Source organism: Pygocentrus nattereri, chromosome 26 (genome assembly GCF_015220715.1).
Source record: "Pygocentrus nattereri isolate fPygNat1 chromosome 26, fPygNat1.pri, whole genome shotgun sequence".
Taxonomy (NCBI): domain Eukaryota; kingdom Metazoa; phylum Chordata; class Actinopteri; order Characiformes; family Serrasalmidae; genus Pygocentrus; species Pygocentrus nattereri.
The window spans coordinates 30,348,778-30,364,068 of NC_051236.1; the positions used below are offsets into that span (position 1 = coordinate 30,348,778).

The window sequence follows — 15,291 nt, forward strand, 5'->3', positions numbered from 1 at the left end:
CACCTCACCTGCCCAACTCTATAACCAAACAGGCACCTCACCTGCCCAACTCTATAACCAAACACCCACCTCATCTGCCCAACTCTATAACCAAACACCCACCTCACCTGCCCAACTCTATAACCAAACAGCCACCTCACCTGCCCAGCTCTATAACCAAACACCCACCTCACCTGCCCAACTCTATAACCAAACACCCACCTCACCTACCTTAAATCTACAACACTCACCTCACCTGCCCAACTCTATAATTAACCACCCACCTCACCTGCCCAACTCTATAACCAAACACCCACCTCACCTGCCCAGCTCTATAACCAAACACCCACCTCACCTGCCCAACTCTATAACCAAACACCCACCTCACCTGCCCAGCTCTATAACCAAACAGCCACCTCACTTGCCCAGCTCTATAACCAAACACCCACCTCACCTGCCCAACTCTATAACCAAACACCCACCTCACCTGCCCAACTCTATAACCAAACACCCACCTCACCTACCTTAAATCTACAACACTCACCTCAACTGCCCAACTCTATAACCAAACACCCACCTCACCTGCCCAAATCTATAACCAAACACTCACCTCACCTACCCAACTCTATAACCAAACAGCCACCTCACCTGCCCAACTCTATAACCAAACACCCACCTCATCTGCACCAACTCTATAACCAAACACCGACCTCGCCTGTCCAACTCTATAACCAAACAGCCACCTCACCTGCCCATCTCTATAACCAAACACCCACCTCACCTGCCCAACTCTATAACCAAACACCCACCTCACCTGCCCAACTCTATAACCAAACAGCCACCTCACCTGCCCAACTCTATAACCAAACAGCCACCTCACATGCCCAACTCTATAAACAAACAGCCACCTCACCTGCCCAACTCTATAACCAGACACCCACCTCACCTGCCCAACTCTATAACCAAACAGCCACCTCACCTGCCCAACTCTATAACCAAACACTCACCTGCCCAACTCTATAACCGAAAACCCAACTCACCTGCCCAACTCTATAACCAAACAGCCACCTCACCTGCCCAACTCTATAACCAAACACCCACCTCACCTGCCCAACTCTATAACCAAACAGCCACCTCACCTGCCCAACTCTATAACCAAACACTCACCTGCCGAACTCTATAACCGAAAACCCAACTCACCTGCCCAACTCTATAACCAAACACCCACCTCACCTGCCCAACTCTATAACCAAACACCCACCTCACCTGCCCAACTCTATAACCAAACACCCACCTCACCTGCCCAACTCTATAACCAAACACCCACCTCACTCACCTGCCCAACTCTATAACCAAACACCCACCTCACCTGCCCAACTCTATAACCAAACACCCACCTCATCTGCACCAACTCTATAAACAAACACCCACCTCGCCTGCCCAACTCTATAACCCAACACCCACCTCACCTGCCCAACTCTATAACCAAACACTCACCTGCCGAACTCTATAACCGAAAACCCAACTCACCTGCCCAACTCTATAACCAAACACCCACCTCACCTGCCCAACTCTATAACCAAACACCCACCTCACCTGCCCAACTCTATAACCAAACACCCACCTCACCTGCCCAACTCTATAACCAAACACCCACCTCACTCACCTGCCCAACTCTATAACCAAACACCCACCTCACCTGCCCAACTCTATAACCAAACACCCACCTCACCTGCCCAGCTCTATAACCAAACACCCACCTCACCTGCCCAACTCTATAACCAAACACTCACTTCACTTGCCCAATTATATGATCACTGAACTCACCTGCACCAACTCTATAACAAAACACCCACCTTACCTGCCCAACTTTATAACCAAACACCCACCTCACCTGCCCAACTCTATACCAAAACACCCACCTCACTTGCCCAACTTTATAACAAAACACCCACCTCACCTGCCCAACTCTATAACCAAACACCCACCTCACCTGCCCAACTCTATAACAAAACACTCACTTCACTTGCCCAATTATATGATCACTGACCTCACCTGCACCAACTCTATAACAAAACACCCACCTCACCTGCCCAACTTTATAACAAAACACCCACCTCACCTGCCCAACTCTATAACCAAACACCCACCTCACCTGCCCAACTTTATAACAAAACACCCACATCACCTGCCCAACTTTATAACAAAACACCCACCTCACCTGCCCAACTTTATAACCAAACACCCACCTCACCTGCCCAACTCTATAACAAAACACCCACCTGACCTGCCCAACTCTATAACAAAACATTCACCTCACATGCCCAATTATATAATCACTGACCTCACCTGCACCAACTCTATAACCATACACCCACCTCAGAACACTACTATAGTACTACAGATGTGGTTGGGATAGTGTAGTGTTTAACACCTCTGCCGTCTACACTGTAGACTGGGGTTCATTCGCCACCTGAGCAAACACCCTACACTATACCAATAAGAGTCCTTGGGCTCATCTGTTACTGCACAGAACGCTACTGTTTACATCTGTTACTGCACAGAACACTACTGTTTACATCTGTTACTGCACAGAACACTACTGTTTACATCTGTTACTGCACAGAACACTACTGTTTACATCTGTTACTGCACAGAACGCTACTGTTTACATCTATTACTGCACAGAACGCTACTGTTTACATCTATTACTGCACAGAACACTACTGTTTACATCTGTTACTACACAGAACACTACTGTTTACATCTATTACTGCACAGAACACTACTGTTTACATCTGTTACTGCACAGAACGCTACCGTTTACATCTGTTACTGCACAGAACACTACCGTTTACATCTGTTACTGCACAGAACACTACTGTTTACATCTGTTACTGCACAGAACGTTACTGTTTACATCTGTTACTACACAGAACGCTACTGTTTACATCTGTTACTGCACAGAACACTACTGTTTACATCTGTTACTGCACAGATCACTACTGTTTACATCTGTTACTGCACAGAACACTACTGTTTACATCTGTTACTGCACAGAACACTACTGTTTACATCTGTTACTGCACAGAACACTACTGTTTACATCTGTTACTGCACAGAACACTACTGTTTACATCTGTTACTGCACAGAACGCTACTGTTTACATCTGTTACTACACAGAACGCTACTGTTTACATCTGTTACTGCACAGAACGCTACTGTTTACATCTATTACTGCACAGAACGCTACTGTTTACATCTGTTACTGCACAGAACGCTACTGTTTACATCTGTTACTGCACAGAACGCTACTGTTTACATCTATTACTGCACAGAACACTACTGTTTACATCTGTTACTGCACAGAACACTACTGTTTACATCTGTTACTGCACAGAACGCTACTGTTTACATCTATTACTGCACAGAACACTACTGTTTACATCTGTTACTGCACACAACACTACTGTTTACATCTATTACTGCACAGAACGCTACTGTTTACATCTGTTACTGCACAGAACGCTACTGTTTACATCTGTTACTGCACAGAACACTACTGTTTACATCTGTTACTGCACAGAACACTACTGTTTACATCTATTACTGCACAGAACGCTACTGTTTACATCTGTTACTGCACAGAACACTACTGTTTACATCTGTTACTGCACAGAACACTACTGTTTACATCTGTTACTGCACAGAACTCTACTGTTTACATCTGTTACTGCACAGAACACTACTGTTTACATTTATTACTGCACAGAACACCACTGTTTACATCTGTTACTACACAGAACGCTACTGTTTACATCTGTTACTGCACAGAACGCTACTGTTTACATCTGTTACTGCACAGAACGCTACTGTTTACATCTGTTACTGCACAGAACACTACTGTTTACATCTGTTACTGCACAGAACGCTACTGTTTACATCTGTTACTGCACAGAACGCTACTGTTTACATCTGTTACTGCACAGAACGCTACTGTTTACATCTGTTACTGCACAGAACACTACTGTTTACATCTGTTACTGCACAGAACACTACTGTTTACATCTGTTACTGCACAGAACGCTACTGTTTACATCTAGTACTGCACAGAACACTACTGTTTACATCTGTTACTGCACAGAACGCTACTGTTTACATCTAGTACTGCACAGAACACTACTGTTTACATCTGTTACTGCACAGAACACTACTGTTTACATCTGTTACTGCACAGAACACTACTGTTTACATCTGTTACTGCACAGAACGCTACTGTTTACATTTATTACTGCACAGAACGCTACTGTTTACATCTGTTACTGCACAGAACGCTACTGTTTACATCTAGTACTGCACAGAACACTACTGTTTACATCTAGTACTGCACAGAACACTACTGTTTACATCTGTTACTGCACAGAACAGTACTGTTTACATCTGTTACTGCACAGAACGCTACTGTTTACATCTATTACTGCACAGAACACTACTGTTTACATCTGTTACTGCACAGAACACTACTGTTTACATCTGTTACTGCACAGAACGCTACTGTTTACATCTATTACTGCACAGAACACTACTGTTTACATCTGTTACTGCACAGAACAGTACTGTTTACATCTGTTACTGCACAGAACGCTACTGTTTACATCTATTACTGCACAGAACACTACTGTTTACATCTGTTACTGCACAGAACACTACTGTTTACATCTGTTACTGCACAGAACGCTACTGTTTACATCTATTACTGCACAGAACACTACTGTTTACATCTGTTACTGCACAGAACACTACTGTTTACATCTGTTACTGCACAGAACGCTACTGTTTACATCTATTACTGCAGAGAACACTACTGTTTACATCTGTTACTGCACAGAACACTACTGTTTACATCTGTTACTGCACAGAACACTATTGTTTACATCTGTTACTGCACAGAACACTACTGTTTACTTCTGTTACTGCACAGAACACTACTGTTTACATCTGTTACTGCACAGAACACTACTGTTTACATCTGTTACTGCACAGAACGCTACTGTTTACATCTGTTACTGGACAGAACGCTACTGTTTACATCTGTTACTGCACAGAACGCTACTGTTTACATTTATTACTGCACAGAACACTACTGTTTACATCTGTTACTTGCATGTGTAGCTTTAATTCTTTTATTCTTTAAGTGTAACTAATTTTCTTTCAACTTTGCATATAAAACTGTACTTTTTTACTATTGTTTTTAGTGTTATTCTTATATTTTCTATTTTTTTTCTATTCCCTTCTTAGATTATATTAAGATTATATTTGGTGAATGGAGGAACAGTAAAGTAAGGATTTCACTTTACAGTGTGACTGCCTGTTCTGCTGTGCATATAACAATAAAACTCTTGAATCTTGAATATACCCAGAGAGAAAGAGACAGAAGGAGAGACAGAGAGAGAGAGAAATGCTACCATCCCATTCGGTCTTCATTCATTAGACTGAGCCAGAAAAATAGCAGGCAGTTAAGAGACCGCCCATGCTGGAGTGAATGACTGTCTGAGGGTCTTTACAGCAGGCGTGTGTGTGATGAAATGCAGCTTTCGCTCCTGGACCAATCTCATATTTACTTTGCATTTTAGTGCTTGTGACAGAGATGGGTTCAAGTGAATGTACCTGCAGAGCAGCAGCCAGCGCAGAGCCACTTCTGTCAGACAAGGACGCAGCAGCCATAAACAATGCAGCCTTCCAGACAGACAGATAGAACACACACACACACACACACACACACACACACACACACACACACACAGACCAACAATACATCCCATCTGTCACATCCACAGCATGATGTGCTATTGATATGGCCTGTCCAAAACTCGCTCTTCCTCTCCTTCCCCCTCTTGGTCTTTTTCTTTCTTCATTTGTCTCTCTAACCTTTTATGTTCTCTTCCTTTTTCTCTCACACTTTCCCTCTTTCGCTCTTTTTAATATCACCCTTGCTCCTTTTTCTTCTCCCTCTCTCTCCATCCTTCTCCACTCTCTCCCTCTCGCTTTCCCATTATGTCTGTCTATCTCTCTTTTCCTTCCTGAGCAGAGTCCATTACAGCAAAGCAACTGTCTCTGTCTCTTATCCATTCATTCATTACCTAGTTATGTATCAATTTATTTGTTTATTGTTTTTCTTATAAAGAGACGATTGCTGGATGGGTCGAAACAGTGATGGATGCAAAAAAGTAAGAGAGGAAGATGTAGAGGTCGAGAGTGAAAGAGAGATAAAGAGACAGGAGAAAATATAAGTGACATAAAGCTAGACTAAGAAAGAATGAGGAGGATGTAGAGGTAGAGAGAGAGGTCTACAAAAGCCAAGAGACAGAGGAGGATGAAGACAAACAGAGAGAAAGAGAAAGAGGAAGAGAGAGAGAAAGAGAGAGAGAAGGGTGTAGAGATAGAGAGTGGTGGAGAGTTAGCAAGAAAAGGAGAGAGAAGGATGCAGAGACAGAGTGAAGTCAAGAGAGAGAGGATGTAGAGGTAAGTGTAGAGAGTTTGTGTGTGTGAGTAGTCGTGCGTGTGTAGTCGTGTCTATGTCTCTGTTGTGGAACGCAGTCTCAAAGGTAATACCATCCACTGAAGAACAAAAAAAAAACAACTGTAAGTGTGAGTGAACGGAAGAGTGAGTGTGTGTGCGCAGATGTGTTTGGGAGTGCACATATATGTGGTTGGTTAGTGTAGTGGTTAACACCTTTGCCTTCTACACTGTAGACTGAGGTTCAAGCCCCGACCAGGGCGAACACCGTACACTATACCAATAAGAGTCCTTGGGCAAGACTCCTAACACCACCTTGGCCTTCCTGTGTAAAATGATCAAATTGTAAGTCGCTCTGGATAAGAGCGTCAGCAAAATGCCGTAAATGTACATGTGTGTCACTGAGACACAGAGAATGAGGAGTGTGTATTACATTAGGATGTGTGTGTATGTGCGTGTAGAGCCAGGTCCTGGGACACTGAGAAAGTGTGTATATGCCTGTGAGTACGTGTGCGTGAGCACGTCAGTGTGTGGAAGCGGGAGTCTCATTTGCATGCAGAGATAAGGCAGGAATGTGGCTGATGAAGGAAATCAGAGTGAGAGTTTTATCTGCTTCTGAGGGAAAGAAAAACAAAATGAGGAGGGCAGGACAGACAAAAACGACATGGTGATGGAGTCCCATGACCTTTCAGGGTAGGGGGTGAGAGAGAGAGAGAGAGAGAGAGAGAGAAGAAATAAAAAGGCAGCCAGACATAAACCCAGACACATCACTCAAGACTCTCAGTGGAATTAAACTCTCAAAGGTCAGAAACACCTCTTTTTCATCACCTCATTGTCATTTCTCAATGATTATAAATAATGCCCGTTTTTCTCTTATGTTTCGTCTCTTATTAGGGCTACTCGACATGGACATGAAATGTGATGTTTGACGAAGCTGGTGGATATCACAATGATTATATGAGAAGTGTCAAATTATGAGCAAAACAGTGTTTCTCTGACTCAATGAGCTATACAGAGTCTCTTTCTCTTGTTATTGCTTCATGAACATAAATCTAATTTGCATTAAGCAATTAGCAGAAAATATAAAATATAAAATCAAATATTTTATATATAAAGTAAAATATAAAAGAAAAATTGTCTTATGGTCATGCAAATTTATTGTTATAGTAGCTTTTACTTCACAATTTTAACATTTTCAGCACTGGGAATGAGAATAATCACCATGTTTGAAGGAATTTTGAAGCTAGTAGTTTCATTATAAGTAGTTTTTGAGCTGTAGTGCTTGAGTTTAGCTGAAGAATTAAGTTAGTTGATCCACATGAGCTCAAACTCTAGGATGAACTTATTGGTTCAAATGCTACATTTACACCATCACATCACTCTGGGGCTGAAGTAGCACAGCACTTAAGGATGGGATGCTTGCATGTTTATCTGTCAAGAAAAACGTGAACCTGTGTGACAGAAAGGCTTTTGTCAGAGGATTGTATTTATAGCCTACACAACATGCTGCAACCATACTATCACTAATTTAAACGTTGTACTTTTGTCCACACTCTAGGGCATAGGTATAAACCCATAAAGCAAAGCCAAGATGTTTTAATGCAGAAATCTGCTCATTTGCTTATGTTTATTTTCATATCCTCTTCAGATAATGCTCCTTTTATGGTATGATAGCTCCGAGCTAGTGGCATCAGCTTAGCATTGTGCTGGATTTTAATGTGAGCTTTGGTTTAAATAAAGATATTTTAAACTTGTAACAGGCACATATATAATACGCTCTTTACTTGTTTTTAAGCAACTCCTGTAAAGGCTTGAATTTGAAGTCTTTATCATTAGACCGTTAGCTTTCTGATAACCTGCCCAGCCTACTCTAATGAGGGCATCATATATTTAGTTAGAGAGTATAACCAGTTACAGAGAGCCTATTAGCAGTAACCTGTGATGTGGAACTGGCATTCACTTAGCCATATTGTCCCAGAGCATCTTAAGAGACACTTAATGGACAAAACAATAACTTAAAAAAAAAAAGTGATGATCGACACTTTTGTTCCCCAGCCAGAAATTTCAGCTTAACGGAACCCCTTTTTGTGCAGTTTTATAAATGCATATATAATCAAAATTCAGGGCTATTCACTAACTACACAAACACACACTGTCATAAGGTCAACGCTTCACATGTCCTTGATTGAGGCAGAAGACTGAATAATATGCAGGAAGACTATAATTTGTGTTGCTGGTTGCTGCTGTGGGCAAGGGCAGCTGGGTACCTGAGCCTCTGGCAGGGCCACATCCAGGATGTTCGGCAGGCCGCGTGGCTCTCCATTCTCCAGACGTGAGTAGACCACCTGATAGCCGCGGATTTGACCATGCTGCTTCTGGGCCAGCGGGGGCTTCCATGTCACCCGCAGAGTTGTAGAGTTCATTACATCCACCTCTACTTTTCTCGGAGGAGCACCGGGCACTGCAGGAGAGAGGAGAGAGGGCATTATACACCTTGAGAGTTCCATAGACCAGTCAACTAGTCAGACCAGCCCTATCAGAACTGGATTAGTTTTCCCAGAAGATCGAAGGAAAAAAAGCTGGATTTGACTGAAAATTATATATAATTTTCTCAAACTCCCATCAATAGCCTGGACAGAAAGATCAGGGCCCAGATGTCCTCTTTTTTCTTTTTTATGATTGTAAGATGCTAAGATGCTATTCAGCAGTGCATTGCAGTCACGTCTAAATCTAAGGATTCATTTGCAGGCCCACACATCAGTTCCATAACTAGATAAAACATTAATTTACCCAGTAATGTCAGCAGTCAGTGGAACTGTACAGGTAGGGTAAAAAAATGCTATTATGAGACATTTCATATTATGTGCCCATAACAAGTTACTAAATAATACTTCTTAAAGGGCCCATAGAAGTTTTCCCTGATGTCCACTTACTTGGGTTTTACATACCTTAAAACAGTCATAATTCACTGTCTACATCAAATCATGATCTTTCATGTAAAAACAAATATATATATAATACGGGTCATTTAAAAAATGACTAAAATGCTTCCAGTTTAAGGGGTTAAATATCTTTAGACATGAAAAAGACACTTTAGTTTATGGACTGAGCAAGTCTAAGATGTTGGTGGTCCAGGAGGCAAGCTATCTCAAACACACACACACACACACACACACACACACACACACACACACACACACTCTCTCTCTCTCTCTCTTCCTCAAGATGCTTGCTCAGCTCCTGTGAGAGTTTGGGATCAATACAAATCTGATGTCGATAAAAAGAAACAGCGTTAATGCTGGTCAATCAAGGAGGAGGCAGAGTTAGAGAGCGAGATGGGGAAAGGTTAAAAAGCTCAGCTTTAGGAGATTAATAGACACAAATGTAGGGAGTCCACTCCCAGAAGGAAGAGTGTAAAGAACAGCATGAGTATGTTTGTGTGTGGGTGTGTGTGTGTGTTCAAACACCATACACCAGCAATATCTGCCTCTTTAACTGGAGGCATTTAGCATATAAATGTGCTTAGACTGTGGGATTCAGCTTCGACCTTCAGAGCTAGTGCGAAAAAAAACCAAATGTGACCTGTGTCCATGTGACCACACATATGCACACGCGCGCACACACACACACACACACACACTCGCTCAAAATTAAAGCTTATTTCTGTGATGCAGGGCATGTATGCGAAATTTGCTTGATTAAGAATGTGTGTGTGTGTATGTGTGTAAACATGCCTTAATAAGAATATGTGTGTGTAAACTTGATTAATTATGTGTGTGTGTGTGTGTGTGTGTGTGTGTGTGTGTGTGTGTGTGTAAACTTGCTTGATTAAAAATGCATGTCTGGGAAAGCAAGAGAGCACAATTTTGTGCAGCCAAGGGAATATTTATAATTAATTTATTTGACAAAAATATTTTGATATGTTCAATGTAATATCAATATGTCAAATAAAAATTTGTTGCATTGTTGTTTGCATTTGGACCAATTTTGTCAGGCTTGGATCAGATTCATACTCAAAACCTAATGTGGTTAATGCCAGGTTGAAATCAGATATAATGTTCTCAGGCTGTGTTAGGGGTCTAACCAAAACTTCAGTCCCACTTAAATCTCAGCGTGCATGTGATTTATGCACTGCTGGACTGCTTAAACGTGGAAAAACACCTCTTTTTATTTTATTTTCCTTAATAGCTACCTCCTTCACTCACTCTCTTCAAACACCAAAACAGCTTCACAGCTGATCAGGGGGCAGTTATTATGCTGTTGCTGCAGATGTGAATGCTAAGCTGCATCATTTAGCTGCTAAGGAAGCAGCTTGTGCAGCAATTGAGACACAAAGGAACTCTGACAAGAATGAGCCATATGACTGCCTGGCCAAACACGGGGCAGGCAATTATCAAAACAGGGACATAATGACATAGAATGTTCCTCAGCCAATCAGAGGGGTCACCAATAACTGTGGTCTTACTTGAGTTTTATGTAGCCAATAGTCTCATTTTATACAAGCACTGAAGTGGTGGAGGATGTTTTGGTAAGCTAGAAGGCAAATGGTTGGATGCTGTGTGTGTGTGTGTGTGTGAGTGTGTGTGTGTGTGTGTGTGTGTGTGTGTGTGTTTAACCAGCCCTGCCTCACTGCCTTAACACATCCACAGTGACAGTGGTGGCAGCAACAACCAGCCTTAAAAATACTGCCCTCAGGATATGTAGAAAGAGATAGAGAGAGAGATAGATAGAGAGAGAGAGAGAGAGAGAGAGAGAGAGAGAGAGACAGAGAAGTGTGTGTGTGAGAGAGAGAGAGCGCCCCAGTAGGATGTGGATCACATTCACATTCATCATCCATTCAGCTGTCAATCAAACTGCTAAGCGCAGCAGAGACATAAGACACAGCATCAAAACCAGCCTACACACACAACCACACACACCCACATACCGACACAGATATACACACACATCTCTCACCCACACTGGATAAACAAACTGCTATGGTCTGGAGAGAGAAAGACAGATCAGGAGAGCATCTCTCTTTTTCTTTCCCATGTAGGCTTATTTTTTACATGAAATTTCATCATGAATGTAATATTAATGGGTTGTAGGTATTTAAGTAGGTTGCTACTGTATATATATGGCTCAAGAAAAAGCTTTATTGGAGAGATTTTGAAGTATTTAGCACGAGCTGTTGTTGAGTTCTGAAGCAATAATTTTGAAGGCATTAAAAGGTTTGAAGCTGTTATAGGGAGGTCAACAGAACTAGGCCACTTCTTGAGAAATGTTGAAGTGGTAAGAAGCAGTTCTAAGAAGTTCTGGTACAGTAGGAAGCTTATAATAGAAATTCTGAAATGGTTAGAAGAGGATTTGAAGCGGCTGCGAATTCCAGAGCAAAAGAAAAGCTTATGTAGACAGTTTAAAGCAGTTAGAAGTTTCTTTGAAGCAGTTGTAAGATATTCTGGATCAATAAAAAGAGAAACTCTTCAGTGGTTAGTGAGAATTATGAAGCAGCTGAAAGGAGTTCTGGAACAACAGTAAGCTTTTCTTGAAGATTTGTGAAAAAGTGAGGAGTTTTGAAGCAATTGTAAGTAGATCTCGAGCAATGGAGAAGGTTTTAAGAAGATATTCTGAAGGAGTTTGAAGCAATTGAGTATGTTTTGAGACGGTTCTGACCATACCGTCCTCTTTGGTTCTGATGCAGGTGCTGCTGCTCTCAGGACCGGGCCCAACGTCAGTATGGGCTTTAACCCAAACCTGGTACTCTGTCCACTTCTCCAGTCCCTCCAGTACATAGCTGGATGTGTCAGCTGGGATTTCCGTCACTTCATGGCGCTCTCGGTCCTCGCCAGAGACTGCCTGATAGGACAGGGAGTAGCGCACAATGTTCCCATGGCGACTGGCAGCAGGGGGCGCCACCCAACTCACCTTGATGCTAGTAGAGGTAAGGCTGAGCAGGTGCACTTCCTGTGGGGGTGCAGATGGGGCTGTGGGGGTGGTGGGGTTCAAGAAGGAATGAAGGAACATAGGACTGTGAAAAACTATTAAATAACAAGAAACTTTCTGAAAAAGTTCTGGCTTTTTTGGTTTGCTGTGTGTCTTTCAGTACAATTTATTAGAAACCTGTCCCTTGTGACTCCATCTTGCTAGCGTACAGTTAGAAACTAAAGTCAGCTGTTGATGCACAATTTGTGTTAGTCATCTTTTAGCCCAGTGGTTTTCATACTGTGGGTTACAACCCCCTGGTGGATCTCACTGTGGGGACAAGTGGGATGCAAGGACGCTTTTCTTGATTTTTGCTTATATTCTTAAATGCACCTTCAAAGGTGACATAATATTCATGTTATGCATTAAAATGTTTAGAACAATCTCAGATCTCTCTACAATGAGTCCCTTTTGACCTGACTCTACACACTGCCCTCTCCAATCTGGACAAAAAGAACACATATGTGAGAATGCTGTTTGTGGACTTCAGCTCAGCATTCAACACCATCGTGCCCTCATGGCTCAACATTAAGCTTTGCTATCTGGGTCTGGACAGTTCTCTGTGCAGCTGGATCCTGAACTTCCTGACAGGCTGATGCCAGGTGTTAAAGATGGGTTACATCACCTCCTCCTTACTAACCCTTAACACCGGAGCTCCTCAGGGCTGTCTGCTCAGCCCTTTCTTGCACTCCCCGTACACCCACGACTGCTCAGCCAGACACAGCTTCAAAGTCATTACAAAATTTCCAAATGACACCACATGTGTTGGCCTGATCTCCAATGACAATAAGGAGGCCTACAGAGAGGAGGTCAGCTTTCTGACACTCTGGTGCCAGGAGAACAACCTCTCTCTCAATGTCAACAAGACCAATGAGCTCAAAGTGGACTTCAGGAAGCAAGAGGGAGTGCACACCTCATCACCATCAACAGAGTGAGTGTAGAGAGGGTCAGCAGCTTCAAGTTCCTCGATGTTCACATCTTAGAGGAACTGACATTGAGTGAACACACAGGTGGTAAAGAAGGAACAATAGCGCCTCTTCCACCCCAGGCAGCTGAAGAGGTTTGACATGAACTCCCGCATCTTCAGAAAGTTCTACACATGTACTGTGGAGAGCGTTCTAACAGGCTCCATCACCACCTTGTATGGAAACTGCACTGCTGGTTCCGAGACAGTTTCTTCCCCCGGGCCATCAGGCTGCTGAACAGCCAGTAGTGCTGGTGTATCGGTCTACAGGCCTGTCACTGAGTCATCATCTCCATGGACAATCACCAGCTCATCGACATCTCATCAGACTCACTCTGATCCTCTGCACCTTCAGTCTAGCAAATCTGTACTTGCACATATAGATTGACATCTGTACATCTTCTCTCCACATCCTGTACAATCTGGAAGATTCTATATCAGTGTCCTGTCCCTGAGAACCTGCATCTCATTTATTATCTCCCTCAGACTAACTGCACATACGGAATGTGTACAACAGCATATTTCATAGTTTTATTCCATAATTTATTACTGTACAACTGTACACTGGAATAGTGCAATGCTAGTATATATTGTGTATATGTGTATATATTTCTTTTTCTTCTTAGATATTTAAATATATTTTTTTTGCTTTCAAATTCTATAAGGGAGCTATGCACATAAGATTTTCACCCACTTTCCACCTGTGTAAATGTGACGTGACAATAAATGTGATTTGATTGGATTTGGACTGTGTAACAAGATAAGTCCAGTGTAAAGTCCAGCTTTAGAAATTTATATTGTCTTTTGTGAACACATTGCTTTACTCATGTGGACAACTTGTTTTGGTGCTTGAAATAGGTTTACCAAAGTCTTAGGTTCACAAAAGTAGTGTAAACGTTTCACGCATCATTCCATATCTGTGTCTTACGTGACTGAACTAAAAATAAAAGGTTTCTGATGTAAAGGTTAAGGCCTTAGTGGCTTGCAGAGTGTCCATTTGTCAGTTTCACAGACTCAAATGGTCTTCATTGGCTCATAACTCTGGGTGTGAGTCACGTACGATATGACACATTTAGGAACTGTTTGAACTATATTTCTGCACTGCATTATCACAAAGATTTTAATAGAATTAGAGAGAAACTTCTAATTCGACACGCCGGCAGGCAGGTCGACCCCAGAGGGTTAATCAATGGTGATCAGAGTACACTGCTGATTACCCTCCATACATAGCTAACAACATGGATTTAAATAAGCTATGTCTAATGTGATGTCTAACTAAAAATTTGTAAAATTAATGTGTTTATTTTGAATATAAGAGATGGATTACATCTAAAAATGGAACAAATAAGTGTTGTCGTTGTTTTATTATCAACCTCACTGATTATGTAATAGTGTGGACCTATGCTTGCTTCATTCTTTTATCATAGTGTGCTATTTTGTTTGCTGATGATAAAATACTGTATGTGATAGGCTGTGAGACAAAATGATGAAAGATGAAAATTTGGGGAATTGCTATTATAGCCCTTTATAAATGATCTGTTTCTGACCACAGAGCCAGCTGGATATTTTGGGCAGTGGACCACTCTTAACCTGACACTGACTAAAATCCTGATAACAACACTGTACCTGATTCACTCATACCAGCACCACAAGCACTACCATGTCAGTCTCACTGCTGTGCTGAGAATGCTCCCCCAAAATAATATCTGGACAGTAGTGGCCCTGTGATCAGAAGCTGACCAATAACAAGGGGAGTCAAGATATCTGTTAAGATGGGCTAAAGCCCATAATTGTACACCTGTGTGTACAATATGGTGGAGGCCAGCAATGCATAAAATAGAGTATCTGAGGGGGTTTGTGTGTGTG

At 42.1% G+C, this 15,291-nt stretch overlaps 1 protein-coding gene across 15 annotated transcripts in view; it reads right to left on the bottom strand.

Moving 5' to 3' along the window:
* Nucleotides 1–15,291, bottom strand: part of ptprfa (protein tyrosine phosphatase receptor type Fa) — a 349,840-nt gene that overhangs the window by 92,024 nt on the left and 242,525 nt on the right. For 8 of the 15 annotated variants that reach the window (XM_037535019.1, XM_037535014.1, XM_037535013.1 and 5 more), the window contains 2 exons: nt 12,158–12,463; nt 8,765–8,958 (listed from right to left, as the gene is read on the bottom strand). In XM_037535019.1, coding sequence (XP_037390916.1) covers nt 8,765–8,958; nt 12,158–12,463 — 500 coding nt within the window. The remainder of the gene's footprint in view (nt 1–8,764; nt 8,959–12,157; nt 12,464–15,291) is intronic. The other 7 variants (XM_037535021.1, XM_037535023.1, XM_037535018.1 and 4 more) reach the window with 1 other exon arrangement.